Source organism: Mytilus edulis, chromosome 6 (assembly GCF_963676685.1).
Source record: "Mytilus edulis chromosome 6, xbMytEdul2.2, whole genome shotgun sequence".
NCBI lineage: Eukaryota > Metazoa > Mollusca > Bivalvia > Mytilida > Mytilidae > Mytilus > Mytilus edulis.
Window position 1 is genome coordinate 20,652,623 of NC_092349.1, and position 27,503 is coordinate 20,680,125.

Below are 27,503 nucleotides of genomic sequence, written 5' to 3' on the forward strand. Positions count from 1 at the left end.
TATAACATCTTGCAACACCAGCAAGTAAACACCTTGTATTCTCACTAATACAAATCTATGAAGTATTCACACTTCCACATAGTACAACTTGCAACACCAGCAAGTATACACCTTGTATTCTCATTAATACAATAACCACTATTATATATCAGATTCACTTTATACATTGTATCACAATCACTATTGCAATATCCACATATAAATCCGAACACTATTTATATATCCTTTGGAATCACTTAATTCACTCTACTTACCAGTTGGAAAAATAATCCCTGATGTTATCACTTCAACGGTCCACATATAACTGACAAAGTGTCTCTGTCTTCAGCTGCCTTATATACTACGATATGGAACGGTCCATTATACGTGAAGGGATGAAAATCAAGACTATACCAAAATTAGGGGTGTTTTAAGTAATACATGGTGCTCCAACTATGGAGAAACTTATATACATATAGAAACACAATTAACAGGGAAAGACAACTGGTGATTCACATCAAAATAAAATGACCGATTTTCGTTACAGCATCAAAAATTTGTTTTTTATTTAAAAACATTTAAATTATAATGAAAAATGGACATTTACAATTAATAAAATTCCAACTTGAAGAAATTCGATCCAATAATAAAACAAGTTATGCAATTTGAATAATTTTAGTCGTATTCTTTCAGGTCTTTTCAGGTCTTTTCAGGTCCACTTTCAGGTCTTTAGTGTAACCCAAGGAAAATGCTAATTTATGGAAATTGAATATTTTCTCTTGCTTCTTCTTATACTGATTGGATTAATTTTAAGCCTTTAGTTTTTGACATTATTTCTTTCATAATAGCAAAGACATATAATACCTTTAAAAAAGGGAATAATATTCAAAATAAATCTTGAAATCACTTGATAATAAAAAAAAATAGTGTTCGTCCGGGACACGACTGTTGGAATTTAGCACATACTTATTTCAATGGCTAACAGAGACGAACAGTTGCCAAATTTAAAAATTTGTATTGACAACACAGAATCAGATAAGGAACAAGAAGATGTTGTTTCTATTCACGGTGCAGACGAACTCCAGAGTAGCCCTAACGAATCCGAGGAAGAAAATGAGAGGAACGTAGAATTCAACGTGCGAATAGGGAAGATTGGCCAAACAAGAAACGAAAATAGGACTTATAGACAGGTTTATAATTTCTCTTGAGAGACGTTTCGTCCACACAACAAGTTCGGCCACGGTTACAGTTCAATATCAGTCGATTCTGCCACACTTTTTCATATTGTTTTAATATTTAACATAATGATTGATGTATTTAAAATTTGCTTTAATATCAACATGTATTGATTAAACAACAGAGAATAGAATAAACAAAAACAATATGTCATTTGTGAATAAAAGGAAGAATACCCATTCCGTAAACAAGTTGAATCAATGATCATTTAAATATTTGTTCCATAATAACGAACATACAGTAGTAGTGTCTGATAATTCTGCTTTTCTGGTACCTCAGCCTGTACTTCTATAGCTGCGGAACCGTAGCTCTTAGGTCCTTATGTTATTTTTTTACTATTACGGACTATGCCTAAGAGCTACAGTTCCGCAGCTAGTACTTCTATTTTCTTCTCTTCCAAAAATGTTTCGTCTGCTATATATTACATGTATTATATTAACTTTGAAGAGAACCATTTGTTAACGTCAACCATGTTGTCAAGTTCAAATCAAAAGCAGACAATGCATTTATAAAAACTATGGAAAGCCAAATTCACAAAATTACATATTCTACCATTTAGTGACCGCCTTCAACATGTTCAACAAATTGAAGATTATGTCACAGGAGGAAACTTACAACAAGACATAGATTGAAAAATGTACATGATGTACAATTTTTTAAAAAAATACGAAAAAGTTTAAAAAATAACATGTTTTGTATAATTAACATGATTAAGTAAGATGTTTTGAGTTAATATTGACGCTTTTCTGGTACGATGCCAGTTTGTCGAGGATGAAATAGAAGATTTGAAAGAGTCTACTGAAGTGCAATTTACAATGTTATCCGGTAGTTTGTTCCAGTCGGTAATAGATCTTGGAAAATAGGATTCTTTTCTTTACTGTGTTTTGCAGGATGGAATTTGGAAGCTGTTCGAATTAGAATGTCTTGTTTGTCTTGTTTGTGGAATTAATTTATTATTTTTAGGTATTGCAACCTTTTCGTGTTCAATTTTGTAAAGCGTTACCAATCTGGAGTCTTTTCTTCTGTCAGAGAGACTGTGCCATTCAAGATGTTGTAACATGTTACCAACGCTTGAGATGTTTCTGTATTTGTTGATAATAAAACGTGCAGCCCTCCTTTGAACTTTTTCAATGCTATCTATGTCTTGTTGTAAGTATGGATCCTAAACAGAGCAAGCATACTCTAGTGATGGTCTTACTAGGGACTTATATGCTTGCTCTTTATTGGGTGTTGAACTTATGTTCAGGTTCCTCCTTGGAAAGCCTAGTGTGCTATTAGCTTTCTTGCATATGTTGTTAATACATGTATGCACATTCCATTTAAGGTTAGAACTGATGGTGACCCCCAGATATTTTGCTGTTGTTACATGTTCTAATGAATGATTGTGTAATGTGTAGTTAAATGTGATTGTTTTTTTATTTCTGGTGACTGAAATTACATTACACTTATCTGGGTGGATTGCCATTTTCCATGTAGTTTCCCACGATGCCAGTTTGTCGAGATCTTTTTGTAATGTTGATGCATCGGAATTTGATTTTATTGCCAAATAAACTATTGTGTCGTCTGCAAATAAACATACTGTGGATGTTAGACCAATGAATTAAGATGGGTTTTTTTCTTAAAGTTCCTGTATCTTCATGATCTTCAATAAAGTTTGGCACAAGCTTTCTGCATCTTGGTGTTTTTTTAATGAATTAAAAAAAAAAATGATATATATGAAAGCAAATTTACAGATCTAACATTGTTGGGTTGATGTTTAGACGAGTTATATATATATATATTGACTGAAATAAAATTGTGGGTTATATTAAAACCACTAAATACTGCACAGACTTTCTAAATCATTTCAGATATTTTTGCGGAAATAAGATAATACACTAAAAATTGAGTTTTCAGTTGAATAATTCAAATCAAATTTGATGCTATTATAATATAATAAAAAAGAAATATATTTGATCAAAGTCATTGGTGGGGGGATTTACCAAAGTGTGAAAAACATACATCAAAGACACCAATGGCTAACTTATGCTTTGAAATATATTAGCTACATTCAAAGAAAAAGTGATAAAATCTCAGAAATATTTTATTTGTTGATTTCTGTATTTATTTGAAACTGGGTCTGTCTGGCAACAATCAACATCACCATTATTCGTTTATGCCAGTACACCTGTATACACCAGTTCAGGTTTTAGTGTTGACCTTTAGTTATTCCTTTTATTTTCAGCCTTCAAAAGTGTACGAGAACAGATCAGGAGAGTTTGTAACAGGAATAGACATTACAGAAAAAGTATGATTAATCATGTTAATCCGAAAATGATTGACTTGTTTTGTTCACAAAGATATATAAAGCATGTAGAGTTGTGGTTTATAGCATGTTGTGGTCTCATATGTGGAAGTTTGTCAGATATATGATCTCTGTTAATAGTTTTATTTTTTGTTTTGTTTCAAAAATTCCAATAGGGAACATATATTAATTACATTATTGTAGTAATAAACCATTACATAAAACATATCGGCCATTGGCTTTCTTCAGTTTCTTTATTTTTCTAATGGCCGAACGTCTTATATAAAAGATTTATTTGTTGGTAAATTGTCTGATATCTACTAAAAACTGACAATTTGCTTCTTGATTTATTTATGTGAAATGAAAAAAAAAAAAGCCAATCATTTTCCAATTAAAATGGTATGAGAGAAACATTTTACTCAAACAAATGGGGGAAAATTTGTTAAAACAATAATAATGTAACTCATTATAAAGATACATGAAAGATTTAAAATAATTTAGTACTAACAAATACTAACAGAATTTTTTATGAATAATCATGATAATGTTCATCACTTCTAGGATGAGATAAAAAAGAAATCAGAAAGAGCTAAAAGATTTGGGATAGAATCCAAGAAAACAAAGCATTCTGTTGACCTAGATGGACTTTATAAAAGGTAAACTACATGTAGTTAAGTACCTGCTCATACACTTTCTCCTCGGTCTATATCTAGATAAAAATCATATAGTTAAGGTAGTACCTAACACTACAGGGAGATAACTCTGTAAAATCAGCTAAACGTTTTAATTACGTTGTGTTGTTAACGGAATATTAAGCTTCTCAATGATCAAAATAAGTGTTTGACAAACTGCTATATAACCAGTGTAATTTTTCTGATAAAACGGTTGGTTCAAATTTTTTGAATTTTTTATATTTTTGTAAAAGGGTCAAAGTAAATACTTTGTCAAAATTTTAAGAAAATTAAACGAGCCAAATTAATTTTAGTTAAAGTGTTGGGTACCACCTTAACTTGTTAAAGTAAAAACCAAATAAAAAGATGCACTGAACAGCTACCAACAGAATAATGACTAACCTGAACCATAAATAAAAGATGGCACACAATATGGACAGCTGGATCATAGTGTTTTATCTAAAGCAATTTAGCATGGCACGATGCCATGCCCTCTTTGCCTGACGCCATGTGCCCTTAGCATTATCTGGATCAAGATCGGGTTGCGGTATTGGGTTGTTATGCTGATCGAAGGGCATTGACTTAAGTTGGTTGCATGTTATTTCATGAAGACAATATTTTATATATCACTTCTGCTAGACTCGAGAGCGTACATCAAATCATTCTTTGTTTTCGCAAAATAAGTGTGTTACTTCATTAGAACTTCGTGAAAGTTGCCTGAAGTAAATTTGTAATCCATTTATTGCATTAAAAACGTCATATTCCTTTTCCAAATTGGGTGCCAAACCGTTTATTTTTGTAAATTTTCTTCCTCCACCACTGAAATATTTGTACGAAGTAGGGATCAGAGTCGGAAGACAGACCAGCTAGGAAGGAAATCCGGATTCTTTTGAAAATGACTACGGACACATGAATAGCACAGCTGACGGAAAAATATTGATCCCAAAAAGAAAAATTACGCATTCCACCCGCATTTACATAATTTTGGTTAGATCAACTTGATTAATGTATATATTTCCATATAAATATATGCATTGTTTAAATGTATTTAATAAAGTTGCTCAACTATGGGATTATTATACTAATATCATTATATTATGTACCAGCTTAACTTTGTAAAATTTGAATATCTTTTTATAATGAGAAACACTGAATATGTGTAACTTACTAGTTTATTTATGTGCCCATTTTGTCGAGCCTTCGACTTTAGTCGAAAAAGCGAGACTAAGCGATCCTACATTCCGTCTTCGTCGTCGGCGGCGTCCACAAATATTCACTCTGTGGTTAAAGTTTTTGAAATTTTAATAACTTTCTTAAACTATACTGAATTTCTACCAAACTTGGACAGAAGCTTGTTTATGATCATAAGAAAGTATCCAGAAGTAAATTTTGTGAAAATAAAATTCCATTTTTTCCGTATTTTACTTATAAATGGACTTAGTTTTTCTGCGAGGAAACATTACATTCACTCTGTGGTTAAAGTTTTTAAAATTTTAATAACTTTCATAAACTATCCTTGATTTGTACCAAACTTGGACAGAAGCTTGTTTATGATCATAAGATAGTATCAAGAAGAAAATTTTGTGAAAATAAATTTCCACTTTTCCGTATTTTACTTATAAATGGACTTAGTTTTTCTGCGAGGAAACATTACATTCACTCTGTGGTTAAAGTTTTTAAAATTTTAATAACTTTCATAAACTATCCTTGATTTGTACCAAACTTGGACAGAAGCTTGTTTATGATCATAAGATAGTATCAAGAAGAAAATTTTGTAAAAATAAATTTCCACTTTTCCGTATTTTACTTATAAATGGACTTAGTTTTTTTGCCAGAAACAAAACATTCACTCTGTGGTTTAAGTTTTTAAAATTTTTATAATGTTCTTAAACTATCCTTGATTTCTACCAAACTTAGACAAAAGCTTGTTTCTGATCATAAAATACTATTCAGAAGTAAATTTAAAAAAAAAAAAATTCACTTTTTCCGTATTTTACTTATAAATGGACTTAGTTTTTCTTCCAGTTAACATTACATACAGTCTGCAGTTAAAGTTTATAAAACATTTATTAGATTCATAAACTATCCTGGATTTTTTTTACCAAACTTGGAAGCTTCTTTCAATCAAAAGACAGTATCGAGAGGGAAATTTTTATTGATGTTTTTCCTCATTTTTGTTGAGTCTGCGATTAACAGCAAAAGTAGGCGAGACACTGGGTTCCGTGGAACTCTTACGAATTTTTGGTATAGTCGACGTGCATAATGCCCTTTTTGTAAAAAGTTACCATGCCCTTATTAAGTTCTAGATAAAACACTAGATCAGAAAGCTCTCAAATAACTTGACATTAGACTTTGATTCAATCCAAACTTCTGATGACAAATACTCATCAATGGTACTAGGCTTATAATTTGGTACACCAGACTCACTTTCGGTCTACATCAATGATACTAGGCTTATAATTTGGTACACCAGACTCACTTTCTGTCTACATCGATGATACTAGGCTTATAATTTGGTACACCAGACTCACATTCGGTCTACATCGATGATACTAGGCTTATAATTTTGTGCACCAGACTCACTTTCTGTCTACATCAATGATACTAGGCTTATAATTTGGTACACCAGACTCACTTTCTGTCTACATCAATGATACTAGGCTTATAATTTGGTACACCAGACTCACATTCGGTCTACATCAATGATACTAGGCTTATAATTTGGTACACCAGACTCACATTCGGTCTACATCAATGATACTAGGCTTATAATTTGGTACACCAGACTCACTTTCTGTCTACATCAATGATACTAGGCTTATAATTTGGTACACCAGACTCACTTTCTGTCTACATCAATGATACTAGGCTTATAATTTTGTGCACCAGACTCACTTTCTGTCTACATCAATGATACTAGGCTTATAATTTGGTACACCAGACTCACTTTCTGTCTACATCAATGATACTAGGCTTATAATTTGGTACACCAGACTCACTTTCTGTCTACATCAATGATACTAGGCTTATAATTTGGTACACCAGACTCACATTCGGTCTACATCAATGATACTAGGCTTATAATTTGGTACACCAGACTCACTTTCTGTCTACATCAATGATACTAGGCTTATAATTTGGTACACCAGACTCACTTTCTGTCTACATCAATGATACTAGGCTTATAATTTGGTACACCAGACTCACTTTCTGTCTACATCAATGATACTAGGCTTATAATTTGGTACACCAGACTCACTTTCTGTCTACATCAATGATACTAGGCTTATAATTTTGTGCACCAGACTCACTTTCAGTCTACATCGATAGACTCATTATAGCCATTGAATTAAATCAGTGGCTAATTGACACCAAGTAAAAGATCAATTCATTGGTTGTTTTCTCTTTCTTTTGATATGAAATGTAATTGAAACAATTCTGAATCTTAATACAAAACCTTAGGAAAACTTCCTTTAATTGAACTGAGACTATTTTTCATAAAATATTACCGAATTTTGACTCTGGATTATAATTTTTTTTCGACAGGTTACCTTTTCTTTGGTAGGACATCTTGGTACTTGGTTAAGTAAAAGCAATCTAAAGAAGCAAAATCAAGCTTACGATCAGTACAATTTTTTGGGAAATTAACTGTATTAACTCTATACATGACAAAATCATCAGAAAGCAGTAAACTTTCCCTCCAAAATGCACTGATTATTTATTTGATTTTTTTTGGTCGCTCTTATTTGACTGAGTACCATGATGTCCAACCGCAGATTAGGTTACCTGTGGAAAAGTTATATAATCCAGAGTCAAAAGTCTATATTATGAAAATGGTCTACTGTGGTTTCATTAATATTCGTTTGATACCAATTTTCGTGAATTGCATGGGTACAAGAGAACCACGAATTGAAATATTCAACAAATTGCAAATTTTCTAAAGGAATGTATGTAGACTTTGCCAAAACCACGAAAAATTGGTACCCACAAAAATAAATGAATCCACAGTATTGTATATTGGTCCCAGGTGTAAATGAGTATGCAATTGTGTATTACTAAGATTTTCTATATGTTATTTTATCACTATTTTTCGAAATTTTCTTTGATCTTACTGACTGATAATTTCCTTTCTCAGCATAGTCGTGTGATTTGAAAAATCATCGCTAGCAACTAAGGGAGCATGTGCGTTGTCAACTTCTTCATAGGTGAAATAGCGATAAACCGATTATCCTTGGTCATCTCAACTCGATTGCTTTTCTCATTTTTGCCTTTCCGACTCAAGCAAGAAAATTAATCTCGTTGAGATGACCAACAATATTCTATAATGATGTTGGATAAATGTACAGAATATTGTATATCAATCATGTAACTTCAAGTTACTGTTAAGTGTAGGAAATTTTATATCAGTTTTGAGGCTATTGAGCTTAAAATAAGCATAAAAAGTACATGTCTAACTGACTTATAGCTATTCCTGCTTTTGCGAATAAAAACAATGAAAACATTAATTATTCAAAAAGGAAAAGGCAACAAAAAAAAACCTTTATATATTTACAATTAATTTAAAAAAAAAAGTAAAATATTTTTAAGGTATTTTTGGACAAAAATAAGGTTTTATAGAACTTTACACTTGCTTTCTTTGTGGTCATAAAAAAGCTTTTTTTTACCTGTACAAAAGAGTGTTGATCATGTAATAGAATGGACTAATTTTTTTCTATTGACAGCTTTGGTTTCCGAGCAGAAGATATCAGCCGTGACCACCGTGGTATCAGACTTGAAGCTGTACATTTTCGTGGGGTAAATGACCTTCACACAAAGGATATATTTAAATATTTTGGAGAGTTTGGACCAGGTGGAGTTGAATGGATAGATGATGCCTCATGTAAGTTAGTTATATTCCGGGATTTCAGATTTGTATAGAATGCATCTGAAAAATACCTATTAATCAAGTAATATGGTAATTTCAGAGTAGATATATTTTAATGGTATCTTGATAATCTACCATAAAGATTGCAGTTATATTTTGGTGTGTTAAATTTGCACACTTTATGGAATTAATTGGTCAATTTCTGTGGATTCATTATTATTCATGGTATACCAATTTCTGTGGATACATTATTATTCATGGTATAACAATTTCTGTGGATTCATTATTATTCATGGTATACCAATTTCTGTGGATTCATTATTATTCATTGTATACCAATTTCTGTGGATACATTATTATTCATGGTATACCAATTTCTGTGGATACATTATTATTCATGGTATACCAATTTCTGTGGATACATTATTATTCATGGTATAACAATTTCTGTGGATTCATTATTATTCATGTATACCAAATTCCATTGATTTTATGAATATAGGTTAACCACAAATTTGAATGTTTAATGAAATACACATTTTCTAAAGGCTTGTGTACGGACTTTTGGAAAATCCATGAAAAAAATATGCATGAATAGTGCATTTATGTCTATTCTTCATATTAAAATCACAATGACAAATGCTCACAATTATTTCTGAATTTATAGTATATAAACAATATTTACATGCAATTAAATTTTGTTCAAAGTGGCAGTTTATAATTCATAATCATAATTAATGTAACACATCGTAGGTAATGTTGTATGGATGGATGCTCTAACGGCAGCCAGAGCCTTGCTGAAACTAACTAGAAGTTATGATGAAGTCATGAGACCGTATGAAGCTGATGAGAGTGATGACATGGAAGAGCAAGTTAAAGGTCAGTTAACATGGTTACGGTCATGAGAAACATTTGAACTTTAAAAAAAAAAAAAAATGTTCTGCAGTTGATCTGATAATTCAGATGTCATTAATAATTTTGTATTTTATATACAGTATAAAGGAGTAGGTTCATGAAGGGTCAATAGTGGTTGTATAATTAGGGCCCCGCCAAAGGCGGGTCGCCCTATAGTGATCAGTCTGTCCGTCCGTCCGTCCGTCCGTCCGTCTGTCCGTCCGTAACACTTTGTGTCCGCTCCATATCTAGAGAACCATTATGATTTCATACTTTATACTTTACATGTTTATTAACCACCACCAGAGGGCGTGTCATGATGTATGTACAACTTCCTAGGTCAAAGGTCAAGGTAAAAAAACTTTGGTTTCAGTTGACAACCCTGTGTCCTGTGGTGAAGATCGTGTCCGCTCTATATCTTGAGAACCGTTATGATTTCAAAGTTTATACTTGACATGTATATGAACCAACACCAGAGGGTGTGTCATAATTTATGAACGACTGCCTAGGGCAAAGTTCAAGGTCAAAAACTTTGGTTTCAGTTGACAACCCCATGTCCTATGGTAAAGATCGTGTCCGCTCTATATCTTGAGAACCGTTATCATTTCAAAGTTTATACTTGACATGTTTATAAACCAACACCAAAGGGTGTGTCATAATTTATTTACAACTTCCTAGGTCAAAGGTCAAGGTCAAAAACTTTGATTTCAGTTGACAAACCCATGTCTTATGGTAAAGATACAATTTTTTAATGCACATTATTCACAGCGGGGCCCACAGAGATGGCTCCCATCTCAATGATATCTAGTTCACATATATTTAATTATGCTATGATAGAAAAAATCGTCAGATGACAATTGATATGTTGAACAATCTAACAAGTATAATCAACAAGTTTTGTCACATTAGAACTCATATGATGTCATTGTCATGGTTATCTGTTTTGGGTAATTTTTTTTTTAATTGCTTCATTACATATGTACATACATGTACATGTAATGATAATAGTAAAAATGGTAAAATTTGTTTTAGAAGTAAAGAAAGACAAGGAAAAAAGGAACAAAGTAAAGAAGAAAAAGAAAAAGAAGTCTTTGTCTTCATCTTCATCATCATCTTCCTCATCAGATGAAGATGAAGAAAATCGGAAGATCAAAGACAATGAAAAACAGAAGAAAAAAGACAATGAAAAGCAGAAGAATAATGACGATGATGATATTTTAGATCTTTTAGATGATACAGATACAATCAAGCTAACTGGTCAAGTCAATGGTAAGAATGGTCTTATTGTATTTTTAGGATGATTTTCAAATCAAAATAAGCTTAATTGTACAATACTTTTTGGTTATGTTGAAAAGTAAAAATTGGAGCAACAAGAATTTTGCTACATAACAAAAAAGTAAAATTTACAACACATTCCTTTATAAAACTATATTATCTGTGTTATCTCCCCTTGTATGGCTTATAAAAGTTACATTAACAAAATTGAATTAACAAAAATAGTAAATGCAATTAAACAATACTAATCAATTTTCAACATTCCCAAAGGGAGTAAGACTCTAGCACAGTTCTAGTTTGCACTGAGATGTTTTTCCATTGCGTTTTTTCAGGTAATACCAGTGATAAAACCAAAAAAGACCAACCTGAAAATAAAAAGAAAGAAGAAATACCCAAACCACCTGCATCTAAATCATCTAAACAGAAATCACAAGTCAAAACAAAGACAAAGAAAAAGTCACAGTCTTCTAGTTCATCGTCATCGTCCAGCTCATCGTCTTCATCAGGGTCGTCATCATCGTCAGGGTCATCATCATCTTCTGATGGATCTTCATCTTCATCGTCTTCATCATCTGGTAGTTCATCTAGTTCTTCGTCGGATTCTGAAGAGGTAAGATATGAATCAGATAGATGAACCTTAGATTTACCTCAGGCAGTTGTTTAGGTGTTGCTCTGAAAATGCATTGTTAATATTATTAAAGCATTTCAGAAATATTGTCCATCTGTCTGTCTGTCTACTGTTAATGTTTCTTGAATCAAATGCTACATGTGTATAAACACACAATGAGAGGAAGATCCTTGTTGTTTTTGAGGTCACTTCTGCAAAGATCAAGGTCAAAATTACTTAAAAATCTAAACCATGATTTGTACAGAAAAGTTGTTTCTGGATACCTAATCAAATACTCAGATTTACCTCAGACAGGTGTTCATGTGAGAATGCATTGTTATTTGTTTTAAAGCATTACAGAAATATTGTCTCTCTGTCTGTCTGTCTTTAATTTTCTTGAATCAAATACTACTAGGATTGCAACCTCTATTGATATATGGTCACATACAATGAGATCCCTATTCATTTTGAGGTCAACTCTTCAAAGGTCAAGGTCAAGTTACTAAAATTTAAATCATAAGTTTTGTCTGGATGCTTAATCATGTACTTGAACAGGAATGGAAACTAAGATACATGGCCTCATTTAATTTTGATTTATGATGACCTTATGATGTGAACAAGATTTTTATGGAATCCATGCTAAATCAAATATTACATTTGGAATTGAAACCTCACTGCAAATTATTATTAGGGCTATTCCAGAAAAAAATGTATGGGGGTTGGGGGGGTTGGAAGGCACATTATATTAATAATACATGGGTGATGGGTATCAGAGCAACTTTTCACACTATAATGCACTATAATTCTCAATTACAATTGTCTGGGTGGCGGGTGCTGACAAAAACTGCCTTCCAACCCCCCCATACATTTTTTTTCTGGAATAGCCATTAACAAATGTGAGCTTTCTTATTGTAGGTTTTTTATTTGTTCAAGTTGAATATAAACTTTTGCAATAGATTTGAAAATGTGACTATAACCTTTTTGATTTGAACAGGAAATGGATACATCATCTAAAGACAAAACAGAAAGTAAAAAAGAGACAACAAAGTCAAAGAAAGCAGCAAAGAAAACAGATTCCAAAAATAAGGAAGAAAAAATGGAGGTGGATAAAAAAGAGACAAAGTCAAAAAAAGTCAGAAAACCTCTGTCTGGTCATACACCACCAGATATTCCATGGCCTCCTGGGAAATGGAGATTAGGGGAGCCGTACCAGCGAAACAAATTTCTATTTTTACGATATGCTACAAAAGGTATTGGTGAATTTTTCTTTTCTGCTCTCTAACTTTATTTTGCATCAACCATATGTTATGAAACTTATGTACAATACTCATTATCACAAAAAACAGATCAAGTGAGTTTTGTTGGTGTCACTTTAACTGTTCTAGAGCTATGCTCCTTTACAAACTGAAAAATTGCTGATTTTTATGCCCCACCTACGATAGTAGAGGGGCATTATGTTTTCTGGTCTGTCCGTCCGTCCGTTTGTCCGTCTGTCCCGCTTCAGGTAAAAGTTTTTGGTCAAGGTAGTTTTTTATTAAGTTGAAGTCCAATCGACTTCAAACTTAGTACACATGTTCCTTATGATATGATCTTTCTAATTTTAATGCCAAATTAGAGTTTTTACCCCAATTTCACGGTCCACTGAACATGGAAAATGATAGTGCGAGTGGGGCATTCGTGTACTGAGGACACATTCTTGTTTTAAGAACGGACCCATATGTGAGATTTATTACTGCAATTTTATAATAAGCTACATACAGATATCAGAATGCAAGTACTTCTTATTGCATTACTCATCAAGTCGCATTATTCTTGTCAATTAAAACCTCACAATCATTTCTGAATTACCCAATCAGATCATTAAGAGGAAGTATGTAATGTTGACCTAATTTTATAAAATGAGAGCATTGACAATAATGGGAGGTAACTCTGTCCAAAATGACTGAATGATAAAAAGGGTTAAATGTAGGAAAAGATTTAACAGTATAATTCTAATGTTATTTATTTATTTTTAGCTGATAAAAAACTTCCTGGTGCAGAGAAGAGGAGTAAATATTATGTGAAGTACGGGAATCCTAATTATAGTGGTAAGTGGTACATTACACATTCACATACAAATTTACATCCACATTTTGGGAGAGGAGTTTGTAAAAGAGAAAATTCTCTTGTTTTCCAATCTTAATAAAACTGTCTTATTTTTATGTTTACGTTATTGTTTTCAAATAAAATATTATTTACACAAAATACACATTTTGTTTTCATGTCTGTCTTCTCCTCCTGGAGGTTGTAATTAATTGTTTGAAAAATTTATAATAGTCTTGTTAAGCTTTTTTCAGACATTACAGCCGATTCCATTGGGAGTGTAGGCAAAGGTAATATCTTTGGTAACCTTGCTTGTTAGCTGAACTGTTAATAGTCACTAAGGCCAACATTAAAAATATCTTTGTTTCCCCTCCCCGACTGTGTTTATCAGGGTATGGGTAGGTAGGTAGGCAAATTATTTTATTTTATTTCTTGATATAATTTTTTCTATATTGAATTTTTACAAAAGGTAAGATAAGTCAAGAAAAGTGGGGTCTTCCCTGATTTCAGTGTACATCCCAGTTTTCTGGTGTTAAAATCTGTATACAGGGACTCCTTTTTTTTCCTATTTATTTTATGGTATGAAATCTACAAAAGCACACATTCTTCATGTGATAACAATGTTTAATGAAAGCAAGTGTTTAATTAGTTAAAAATCAAGCTTATTTCAAGTCTAATTTGATGCATAACTAAACTCACAACAAAACAATACCTGTGTTCACCAATTCATACCTTGATCATCAAATATGAGATGACAAAAAGATATATGTTAATGACTTGGGAATTAAAATTCAATGAATAAAAATTTTCAATAGAGGTGAACATAATTCAGTTATGTTCAGTAACACCTGGCATGCCTGGATCATGCAGCTTGGTCAATTAATTCCTAAACAAAAGATTTGTATGTTTTTTCGAATTCTAGAAAAAACAAGGCTTCACTTATTAATGTTTTGTTGTTCCTAGAATACTTTGAGTATTTACAAATTCAACTGATGCAGTTATAACGTAAAACGTGCCCTTTTGTAAATTTCATGCCATAAATTGAAAAATAAAAACACATTTAAACTGGTCTTGTTTACACCAGAAATCAGGGAGGTTCCCTGAAAGCAGGGAATTCACATATCCAACATTTTCTGACTTGTGCCCAGCCTGTTCGAAGTAAAGACAAAGTATATTGATTTCAAAGCACGATTCAGACCATTTTTACTCAAAGATTTTATCCCTTAAACAGGAACAGAGGTAAAAGACAAAGCCAATCAAGGTGCACTCAGTGGGTTGAAAGATTCTTCAGATTTTTTATTTTCAAATATCACCCTTGCACACAACACAAATCGTGTGATGTTTGTGCTTCTGTGGTTTTCCTTGATTACATATCATATAGGCGCTTCAATGCAAAAATGCCTTGATTTAAAACGCTTGTTGACTACAGTATCAGAAAGGTATGACAAAAAACCAACACACGTTTACTACAGCATCGGAAAGATATCACCAAAAACCAACATAGCAAAAAAAAAAATTTTGGACAAGAATGGCCAATAAAATTTTTCGAGTCGCAGCGATTTTACCGGGTTGGTGGTGGGAGGGGAAACAAACAATATTTTATTTTTGGCCTAATAGGTCAGGTATACTACCCTCCCTTTGAAGTAGCCTAGTCTAACAGACAGATAGATTGGTTATCTGTCAAACTAATCTACTCTTAAAGTAGTTTACCTAACCTAACAATGACTTCATTGTTCAGCAAGCAAGCAAACTAACCAAAGATATTACCTTTAGCTACACATTTAATGAAATCAGCTGTAATAGTATTCTCTCATTTATTAATCACTCAGTCTTTATAATGATCATCTCAGATCAAAACTAGTATTTGAGTTTTAAATCAATTTATACATGTTAAATAGACCAACAAATTAAATTAATCAAGTTAAAACTGACATATTGATATAATCTATAAACTTTATATTTTAACAGGTATGAAAGGAATCATTAGCAGTTCAAAGTAAGTTACTAATGTTTCCAAAACTATTTACAAGTTATAGATCTGCAGGGCTATCACTTTTTATACGACTGCAAAAACATTTATTTTTGGTTGTATATTGGTATCTGCGTTGTCGTCATCAGCGTTTTTCCGAAGACAGATGATTTCCAGATAATAACTTTAGTATGAGTAAATAGAAATCAATAAAATTTAAACACAAGGTTTATAACCACTAAAGGAAGGTTGGGATTGATTTGGGTGGTTTTGGTCCCAATAGTTAAAGAACAAGGGCACCAAAAGGGATCAAAATAAGTATTTTTCTAGTTTCCAGACAATAAATTGCTTGTAAGTGTCTATCCATTCCAAAAAAGAAAGAATTGGATTGATTTTGGGGGTTATGGCCCAAACTGTTTAGGAATTAGGGACCAAAAAGGGGCCAAAAACAAAACTTTGTATAAATTGCTTATTTCTTGACCAATTTCAATGAGGTTTTATTTTTGAATTCTTGGGTTACTTAAAAATGCTGAATCTAACCGTGTTTTATGGAATTTGGTCACTGTTTTTAAATTAGTCCAATTGGTCCACATGAGGTCCAAAGGGTCCAAAATTAAACTTTTGTTTGATCTCATCAAAAATTATTGAGGTTCTTTTAAGGTAGCACAATACAAAGATTTTTTCACTCCCAATCAGACAACTTTAAACTGATGTAATTCATTTCATCCATCTTTATATTTTATAAATGAGGTACCAAAAGAAAGAAGAAAGATTAATCTTTCAAATTGTGATAATTTCATTATGACATAATTATTACATAATCAATTGTTATGTAATTAGTTGCTATATTGTGATGTCCACACTTGAATGAATTTAGCGTCTTTATTTTTCATAGCATCCCAAAATATTTTATAGATTCTTGTACAACACAGCTTGACCTCCAAAACTGTGTCTCAGATTTCCAAAAACATCAATAGAACAAATTTTGTACCCAATTGAATTTAGTGATTCTTATGAATTGATGTTGCAAATTTCATTGAAGATTTATGAGAGAATGAAATACAATAAGAAAAATCTGAGACACAGTTTTGGAGGTAAAACTGTGTTGTATAAGAATCTATAAAATATTTTGGGATGCTATGAATAACAAAGAAGCTAAATTCATTCAAGTATGGACATCACAATAAAGCCGCTAATTACATAACAATTAATTATGTAATAATTATGTCATAATGAAATTATCACAATTTGAAAGAATAATCATTCTTCTTTCTTTTGGTACCTCATTTATAAAATTTAAAGAAGGATGAGTGGAATTACATCAGTTTAAAGATGTCTGATTGGGGATGAAAAATCTTTGTATTGTGCTACCTTAATATGCTGAAACTAACCGTGTATTTAGATTTTTATACGCCCGGGACGGGACGTATTATGGTATACCGTTGTCCGTCCGTCTGTCCGTCCGTCGTCAACACTTCGGACAATAACTCAAAAACACTTTCACCAATTTCCAAGAAACTTTGGTGAATTGTTTATATCTATTGACGTAAGCTCCCTTTCGTTTTTTTTTTAATTTCAGATTTTAAGTTTTGGATTTATGGGGCTTTATTCATAAAAAAGGGGGGATTTTCAACACTTCGGACAAAAACTCAAAAAGGCTTTCACCAATGTCCATGAAACTTTGGTGAATTGTTTATATCTATTGACGTAAGCTCCCTTTCGTTTTTTTTTAATTTCAGATTTTAAGTTTTGGATTTATGGGGCTTTATTCATAAAAAAGGGGGGATTTTCAACACTTCGGACAATAACTCAAAAAGGCTTTCACCAATGTCCATGAAACTTTGGTGAATTGTTTATATCTATTGATGTAAGCTCCCTTTCGGTTTTTTTTAATTTCAGATTTTAAGTTTTGGATTTATGGGGCGTTATTCATAAAAAAAGGGGGATTTTTAATACTTCGGACAATAACTCAAAAAGGCTTTCACCAATGTCCATGAAACTTTGGTGAATTGTTTATATCTATTGATGTAAGCTCCCTTTCAATTTTTATTAATTTCAGATTTTAAGTTTTGGATTTATGGGGCTTTATTCATAAAAAAAGGGGGATTTTTAACACTTCGGACAATAACTCAAAAAGGCTTTCACCAATGTCCATGAAACTTTGGTGAATTGTTTATATCTATTGATATAAGCTCCCTTTCAATTTTTATTAATTTCAGATTTTAAGTTTTGGATTTATGGGGCTTTATTCATAAAAAAAGGGGGATTTTTAACACTTCGGACAATAACTCAAAAAGGCTTTCACCAATGTCCATGAAACTTTGGTGAATTGTTTATATCTATTGATGTAAGCTCCCTTTCAACTTTTATAAATTTCAGATTTTACATTTCCGTGTTATGAATTTTTATGCTTAAAAAAGGGGGGATTTTCCAATTTTGGGACAATACATTTAAAGCATAAAAGACAAGTTAAAAGAGCAACGAGCGTATCATGCGCTAAAGCGCAGCCCTTTATTAATTTTGTGTCCCATTTTCAAATTGTTGTACACTATGGTCCAAAGGGTCCAAAATAAAGTTTAGTTTGATTTAACAAAAATTGAATTCTTGGAGTTCATTGATATGCTAAATCTAAACATGTATTTAGATTTTTCATTATGGGCCCAGTTTTCAAGTTGGTCCAAATTGGGATCCAAAATCAAGCTGTGTTTGATTTCAACAATAATTGAATACTGTTGATTTATTTATTTTCGTGGGTATCAATTTTCGTAGATTGAAGAAACTTTGCATTTTCTTGGATATTTGATTCGTGGGTTGGCCAATCTGTGCACACAAACATGCACAAAGTCTATATAAAATGTGCAATTCGTTGAACATTTAAATTCGTGGTTAACATGTACCCACGAAACCCACAACAATTGGTGTCCAACTAATAATTATGAATCCACAGTGTATGGGGTTCTATATGCTAAATCTAACCATGTATTTAGATTTTTGATTTTTGGGCCCTGTTTAATCAAATTGATCTATATTGAGGTCAAGAGGGTAAAAAATAAAACTTCGTTTGATATCATCAAAAATTGAATTCTTTGTATTCTTTGATATGCTGAATCAATCCATGGCCATGTATTTAGGTTTTGGATATTGGACCATAATAGGTAAATTTATATATTTTTAAATTCATTAGACCACATTCATTGTGTGTCAGAAACCTATGCTGTGTCAACTATTTAATCACAATCCAAATTCAGAGCTGATTCAAGCTTGAATGTTGTGTCCATACTTGCACCAACTTTCAGGGTTCAACCTCTGTGGTCGTATAAACTGTGGAGCATCTGGTTGTTTGATTGTATTCAAAGTTATATTATACACACTAGTACTGAACATATTTTCTTGTTTCATTTACTAAGAGACACCCTTTATGTTTTGTGTCAAGAAAAAATATTTGATAACTTGTGAACATTTAAATCAAGATTGATAATTAGTCAAGACAGAATTAGGACTGAACATTGGGATAACAACAACCACTAGACAATAATTATCCTTCTTCAAGAACTGCCTTGTAGCTTGCTCTCAGTGTTAAAAGTCATGCATCTATATTGTGGCAAGGTCAAACTGAAAACTCAACACTAGCTACGTCTCTGCTAAACAATGGGTATATATTATAAACTAGACACAACTTGTCCATCTCAATATCAAATAAATAGTTTCTATAACCTTGATAACCTACTTCATAAAATATTTCCCATTGGATGTTCAACAACAATTCCTTGAATTTAATCTTTTGTATATTATATGACATCTGTTTTCTAAAAAATATTAAAATATATATTATATTTATAGAAAACGTAGATTAAAGGCCACACAGTATAAGGAGGAGATCCAAGAGGCCAGGGAAGCTGTGAGGGCCAAGAGGGATGCAATCACTTATGATGATGTTGATATATTTGGAGATGATCTGAAAATAGACACTGCAGAAACTGATTTTGGTAAATATTGGAAACTGTTTTAGTAAATTAAGCTTTGAAATATTCTTTCCAAAACATAAAAATTGATACAGTCAGATAAATTTGCTAATCCCATAAATTATAATGCATCATCTTAGAAGTTCAAGATCGAATGTTGTACCGTCTGATAGTTTTGTGCAGAGTTGTGTATGGTCTTTGGACATAAAAACACAAATATTCAGTTTTTCCGCACTTTTTTCGTCATGCTTGAACATATTGATTTAATGATCAGTATATGTTAATCATGACGATTACAGATCAAGTTTGAGTTTTGTTCCAGTCTGATGATTATGTGCAGAGTTATGGTCCTAGGACTCTGAAAAAATTGACTCAAATAATCAGTTTCAACACTTTTTCAGTCATGTTTGGAGATATTGCTTTGATATTTGTTATATAGTTTACACCATGACAAGTTATAGATGAAGGTAGCATTTTGTTCCAGTACAATGAATATATAACTGGACAGGGACTTTGTATTAGCCTGCAATACTCTCAATATTTTACAAAATATGAGATTACAATTGAGTGGAGGAGAGTTTATTGTCAAGGTTGAAGGTCTAAATAACAAAATCTACAAACAATGAGTGATACATATTCATGAAAGGAGCAAGTAGTTCTCCTTTTTACGCATATATTTAAGAATTGAATGCTTCTTTTTGTAACTTTATTGGGGTGTAAAAGCGTTGACCGAAGTACATTTTGTATGAAGCGCTGAAGCGCTTCATTCTTAAAATGTATGCACGGTCAACGCTTTTACAACCCTAAAAAGTTACAAAAAGAAGCATTCAATACTTATAATTACATTTTTTAGCTAGGATGATGAAAACACGAATTTTATATTTTTTTGGATTTAATTCACCTGTGCACTTTATTATTGGACCTCATGTTATCTTGAATGATAAGTTTTATCATGTTTATTGAGTAATGCAATTGCTTAAGGAATAACACGTGATGTGCAATTAGCCAATCAGAATAATGTATTCTTATGAAACATACATCTAATGTAATTATTAGATATTATTGAGCGAAACCTATGTATTGCAAGTGTTATTTTTTGCATTATAAATTATTTATATGAAATTTTATCTTAAAAACAGGTATATCTGTGACTGATCAGAAAACAGTGGAGGAAAGGTTAGGGAATATCAAACCACTACAGGACATGGACATGATGGAGGATGGAGAATTAGGGGCAAGTTCTGAGGAGGAAGTAGATGACAATGATTATCATGACTACATGAGATCTGATAAACGTTTATTTGAGGACAAACCTGTTGATCAGGAAGCAATAGATATGGAGAAAGAATTAGAGGTTTTATTGAAATCTCCACCTAAAAAGAGACCAGCAATGAAAATGTATGCTGATGAATTAGAGGAAGAAATTCAAGCTAAAAAGTAAGTTTGTCAAGGATGGTTTCTGCTTTTTCATTAATTTCAATAGAAAAAAAATAAACAATCGGCAATCATTTGAAAACTTCAGTAGTTTTTATATGTTTGATATATACATTGTAAGTATTGGAAATTCAGATCTGCTTTGTATACTCCAACAAGATAGAGGTCTTCGTCTGGACCAAGCAGCAGTGTAAAATAGACCAAAAAGATAATTGCAATTTTTACGACCAAGTTAACTTGGCAATGAATCTTTTTTCACATCATGTTCAATCACCTTTATATAAAAAAGAAGATGTTGTATGACTGCCAATGAGACAACTGTCCAAAAGAGACCAAAATGACACAGACATTAACAACTATAGGTCACCGTAAGGCCTTCAACAATGAGCAAAGCCCATAACGCATAGTCAGCTATAAAAGGCCCTGATAAGACAATGTAAAACAATTCAAAACGAGAAAACTAACAGCCTTATTTATATAAAAAAATGAAGTTTTCTTCTGGTGGTCTGGGACTGAATTTTCAGCTCTCCTTCGACACCATTTGCGAGTACGGTCTTGAGATAGGAGGATTGTCCCTCAGAAGGGGATGATAAATGGTTGGCCTGTGTTAAGACAAGAGCTATATCTCTTGCACGTAAAAAACACCCATGTAGATTTTGAAAAAAAGAGCAGGCTTATGCCACTATACAAGGCAGCAAATGCACCCTCAAAGGTGAATGGGATTAATAGAAGTTGTAATATCTTGTTTACCAATCCACTATAAATAAATATGTTTAAACTGAATTACAAAGTTAAAATGCATGCTTAGTGTAAGAATCACAACAAAATCAAAATATGGAATGTAATGAGTTACGAGACTCAAAGGTATTGAAAAAGGCTTAAAAAAACCTTGTGTAGATTTAGATTATAACCCTTAATTAAAGAAGTAAAGAACTTTATTTTACTCTTATTGGTGTTTTGTAGATGAATACTTTACATGTCAAATATATTAAACTAAGAAAATGATGTTCATGCCAAATCTCCCTTCTGCTGTCATATATAGCTGAAGGGGAGTCCCCTCTTTAAAGGTTTCAAAGGTGGGCAGGTATGAGTATAAAGTGTGTTTATATGTTTGTTTGGAAGAGTCATAAAATATAAACATTGTATTTGATCTAAAGTATGTATATATATTCCAGGTTAAAAAGACAAGGGGGCCTAACTATAGTAGCAGACAACAGATCTCAAGACGATGCAAGAAGTTTAATAATAGGGAAAGCGCCCTCTACTGGGTTAGACTTGCGTAGTAAACTAAAGAGACGTAGGACACCATCTTGGGATATTTAATGAATGATATTGTTTTAATTTAATAAATGCTGTACAAAATATTTTAACAGTGATTTCAGCCATCAGTGATCATTATTTGACTACAAATTATTTAAAGTGTTCTTAAATACAATATGTACAAATTTAGTGTCGTCTTAACTTAGTATAATAGGTTCAGAAATTACCATGTGACAACTATATGCAAGATAAATATCACAGTGTGAGTAAAGATACTTTTGAGGAAGAAAACAATTTTTCCCAGAAGCTGGAAATTTGTTCCTGCTATTTCATATTGAATGACCTATAATGGTTTACTTTTATAATTGTGACTTGGATGGAGAGTTGTCTCATTGGCACTCATACCACATCTTCCTATATCTATATGCATGTAGGAAATAATGGTTGTGTTTTCTCGTGGACTGTGTATAAAACCTTACTGAAATTTGGTTTCAAGCTTCACATTAGCATTTTACGTGCTGTATTTTTACATTCATAAAAAAACTTAACATTGAAAATAGCTAATTAAGTCAAAGTCACTGGACCATGTCCTAGAGGGGGCAAGGACTCAAAATAGTTAATCAGGTATTGACCAAAATGCAACTTCATATAAAATATCATTGATCTATCACAAATAGTTAATATCAAACTGACTTAAGCAGAAAACTTAATGATTGTTGAAGCAGGAGCTGGCGCCGTTGTTGCCATAAAAGCAACCGCTATGTCTTTTGTTGCAGGCCAGACAAAAACTAAAGACTGAGCAACACAAACCCCACCAAAAACTGGGTTTGATCAGTGGTGTTCTCCAAAATGCATTACACACAAGTTATTCAGTAAATTAATGTTCGTTTTGGCTACCCATTATTTTCTGATTAGCACTATTATGTTACTATGGACTCTGACTAAGGACAGAATACACATCTTTCTAAAAAAAACAATAATTTTGCAAAATTTAGATAATGCATCCCAAAAATAGTTCCCTGATTTAGTGAGCGGTCTTTGTTGAGTAGTTGTGTCAATTTTGGTTTTGCTATTTTGGTTTAGTAGTCATTTGTAATTTTGTTAAGCTTCTTTTGTTACCTATTCTGACATCAGGCTCAAACTTCTTTAAAGTTCAAGATTTACTGTGTGTATTGACTATTGCTGTACGTTTCTTTATTCTTCATTGACGTCCATTTTCATTTAAATTAAGTAGTACACAATTTTATTTATTGGTCAGCTGAGGCCCACCTCCAGGAGCAGGATTTTCTCGCTGTTATCTGGTCTTTGAATTGGTAGGGCTGTCTCTTTGACATATTCCCCATTTCCATTGTAAATTTTATTGTTGGTGTTTAATTCCACTTTTTGTCATATTTGCTGTATCATTGCGATCCATTTTTATTACTGTAGTTTTCCAGAGTACCATGACAAATTACAAATTATGGATTTACATTTGCCTGCAGTGTGCCTGAATTAGGTTATTTCAGAAGAATGAGTTGTGCACATAGAAATTAGTACGTTTATTTTAGAAATACAATAGTCAACAAAACAAAATTAAAATATTCCAATATATAATATTAAATACATAAAAACAAACAATACATAACAGTGGCATTAGTTAATTATAACAAAGCAATGCTAGGGCTGCAACCTTTACAAAAACAATTTGCCTATGTAGCAAATAACACTATACGCATCAAATGTTTTATAATTAAGTAAGGGAGTGCCGCCATAACAACAAAATTAACCTGTGTACACCTGACTTCTATTATTAACATGCGTTCAGAACCATTAACTGACAGAGTTCAAATTATACAGGTTACACTGTATTTTTTTTTATCTAATGCTATGTATAGTTGAAATTTCTTTAGTTTGTAGAAAAATATGAATAAATCATTGACTAGTTTTTAATAAATTGAGTATAGATCTTGTAACGAGTATCTTACATCTGAGTATTGAAAAAATAAACCAAAAATAATTAACAAATTATATCTCTATAATAATAACAAATCAGAACTAATATATTAAATAAACTTTAAAAAAACAAAATTTTATGGCACATAAATTAATGAAACAAAATTTTAAAATAACAGTATGAATCTGGCAATCTGCAGACGGCAATAGTGTCTGTGATGATAGTGACACTAAACTATAACAAATCGTCATGAAATGCAAATGTTTTTAAGAGTTTTTATTTCTGTCAATTTACTTTTATTAATAGTTTTATTAATGTATATAACTTATAAATATAAAGTTTGAAGAGATATTTAGAAATAATTAAAAAAAAATAAGACAACCGATAAAATATCTGAAAAAGGGAAAAACTCATGGAATGAAAATCTACAACACTGTGCTGAGAATTATGGTCACTAAAACAAAATTGCAGAATAAAAATAAAATATAAGAACATTGATTAATGTTGCAAATGTAAACTTCTGATGATTTCAAAATGGCAAGATATAGATTGCAGGTGTTTCATACTAGTTATTTTATAAATTAACTGTCCATCTAAATTTTTCAATGAATAATCTAATATTCAAGAATAAAAATTTTATAAAGGAAGAACAAGTTAAAATCATCGTTAAAATAGTTAAACAAATCATGCCTACTAATGTACATTAACACCAATAACTACATGTATATATCTTACATTCTTTCATATATTAGAAATAATATCTAACAATTGTTCAATAACATTGCAAAATTTGATTACAAATCTAAGAATACAGCCAAAAGGGCTGAAAAACTTAAAAAATCAAATCCAAAAATGGCAGCCAAAAGGGCTGATGGGTTAAAAATATCATTCTAACAAATATATCACACACTATACAAAAAATAATACAAATGTATCACAAAATGCTATAACATATATAATTTAGCTAGGGTTAAGCCCCCTTTTTACCATGCAACTCATGCAGGGGTCAGACAAAAGCCTCCTTAACTTAGCAATTTGTAACTCTTCTACTCTACTATTGCACTATATTTTCTTTTTATCTTTTCCCATAGATAGTTTTCCATTGTTGTAATTTGAATCAAAAGTTGTTTCTTTTTGTCTATGTACTAGAGGTCAAAATTCGACATAAATCAACTCTCTAAAAATTAGGTGGACAAACTTTTGCTAAAGTTTAGAAAATTGTGTATTTTACATTGCTTGAAAGCTGCCAAAATGTAAAAAATTACAGTTACACAAAAAAGGAGGAAAAGAAGTTTTCTGGACATATTTTGTTTAAAGTCATATGATACTTCAAATTAAAACAATATTTTATACTGAAGGAATTTTTTTTCCCGTTATATTTTTCGGATTGTAATAAATGTAAACAAGAATGTGTCCCCAGTACACGGATGCCCCATCTGCACTATTATTTTCTATGTTCAGTGGAATGAGAAAATGGGGGAAAATCTTTAATTTGGCATTAAAATTAGAAAGATTATATCATAGGGAACATGTGTACTAAGTTTCAAGTTGACTGGACTTCAACTTTATCAAAAACTACCTCGACCAAAAACTTTAACCTGAAGCAGGACAGATGGATGAACGAAGGAATGGACGAACGAACATACAAACGGATGCACAGGCCAGAAAACATAATGCCCATAAATGGGGCATAATAAAAATAGTGCATAGAGGACTTAGTTTAGTATATGCATGCATTTGTTAAATAATCTCCTAAATAACACTATAATTTGAAGAAACTTATTTCATATGACTTTAAGCCTTTTTAGAATCTGTCATCAAAGTTTTAATTCCACAAATCTTAACAGAGAATCAACTAGTTGTTTCCTCCCCCCCCCCCAAAATCAAAACAAAGGGAAATAACTGCAACTGTAACAAAGTCAATGGAAACTATCTATCTCAAGCATTTCTTTTCCACATGCCATTTATAATACATTATTTATATTCCCTCATTTCATATTGGACAATTGTCTATGCAACATGAAAAACTATGGATTCATTTATTTACTCTGGCATCAATTTTTATGATGTATGAAAAATTGCAAAAAATGTCATGAGTGATGTTCCTTTGTTTAATTTTTGCAATCACATTAATAAGACTTCACATTTTTGCCGGTGGTTAAGAATTTCTAATAATAAATGTGTGCATAAATTTCTGAATTTACAGTATCACAGTTGCGTCTTCATATTTTGCTTTCTTTTTTTCTAAATGAGAAACTATTCCAATATGTAATAGAAAATTAACATATACATGTAAATATTTACTGTCCATTGACTCCTTTCCAATAAATATAAATGCATAATATTTGTTCAATTTTAAACAACTGTTGTTTAAACCAGACATGGGAAATAACTCTGTAGAATGAAATGAGGGAATCTTTATACAATGTTACAATATCACCACTTTACCTTCTTTTCAGATTAAAAACATATAACTACAAACAAATATCTGTTGTACATAATATTTTCGTTTTTATTTACCCTGTTAAATAATTACTGAGATTTCTCAGAAATAAGGCTTCCATAAAATTACATCAAATTGCCAATATAAGGCCGTAATAAATAAACCCTTCTCTTTCAGGAATAATCTTCCAATTAGGACGAGACAGACATATCTGACAAACACTATTGCTGCAGTCACACGTACATTTAATTTCAATCGAATTCGAATTGAATGAGAATTGAATTTGATCATTGCGTTCACACACTTCTTTTTTAATTTTGGATTGATTCAAATTGGCTAAATCGCATTATCCAGTTCGCATTAGAAATGCGGTTTTGTTAATACGAATTAAAAGTTAACGTCATTCGGACAGTAAAGCATATTTAAAAGTTAATGTCATTCGGACAGTAAAGCATATTTGACATGCATTGCAATTCAAATTAGAATTTATGTTTGGACGTTAAACGTTTCTATTGCGAATTAAACTAATTCAAATGAATTAATGCGAATTGAATTTGAATTACATGTGAACGTAGCATATATCCATTATCAATGGAAATAATAACTTATT

The 27,503-nt window shown here is 31.7% G+C and overlaps 1 protein-coding gene across 2 annotated transcripts; it reads left to right on the forward strand.

Moving 5' to 3' along the window:
* Positions 1 to 927: 927 nt before the first annotated feature.
* Positions 928 to 22,621, forward strand: LOC139527340 (nuclear cap-binding protein subunit 3-like). Of its 2 annotated transcripts, none has more exons than XM_071322729.1 (13): positions 928 to 1,169; positions 3,440 to 3,502; positions 4,061 to 4,155; positions 8,892 to 9,049; positions 9,788 to 9,913; positions 10,961 to 11,197; positions 11,536 to 11,813; positions 12,805 to 13,060; positions 13,826 to 13,897; positions 15,861 to 15,888; positions 19,702 to 19,847; positions 20,963 to 21,260; positions 22,433 to 22,621. In XM_071322729.1, the coding sequence occupies exons 1-13, from the start codon at positions 954 to 956 to the stop codon at positions 22,578 to 22,580; spliced, it is 2,121 nt and encodes a 706-aa protein (XP_071178830.1). In that variant the 5' UTR covers positions 928 to 953; the 3' UTR covers positions 22,581 to 22,621. The 2 variants fall into 2 exon arrangements, with proteins under 2 accessions (XP_071178830.1, XP_071178831.1); XM_071322730.1 differs by having other exon boundaries at positions 929 to 1,169; positions 10,964 to 11,197.
* Positions 22,622 to 27,503: the final 4,882 nt, after the last annotated feature.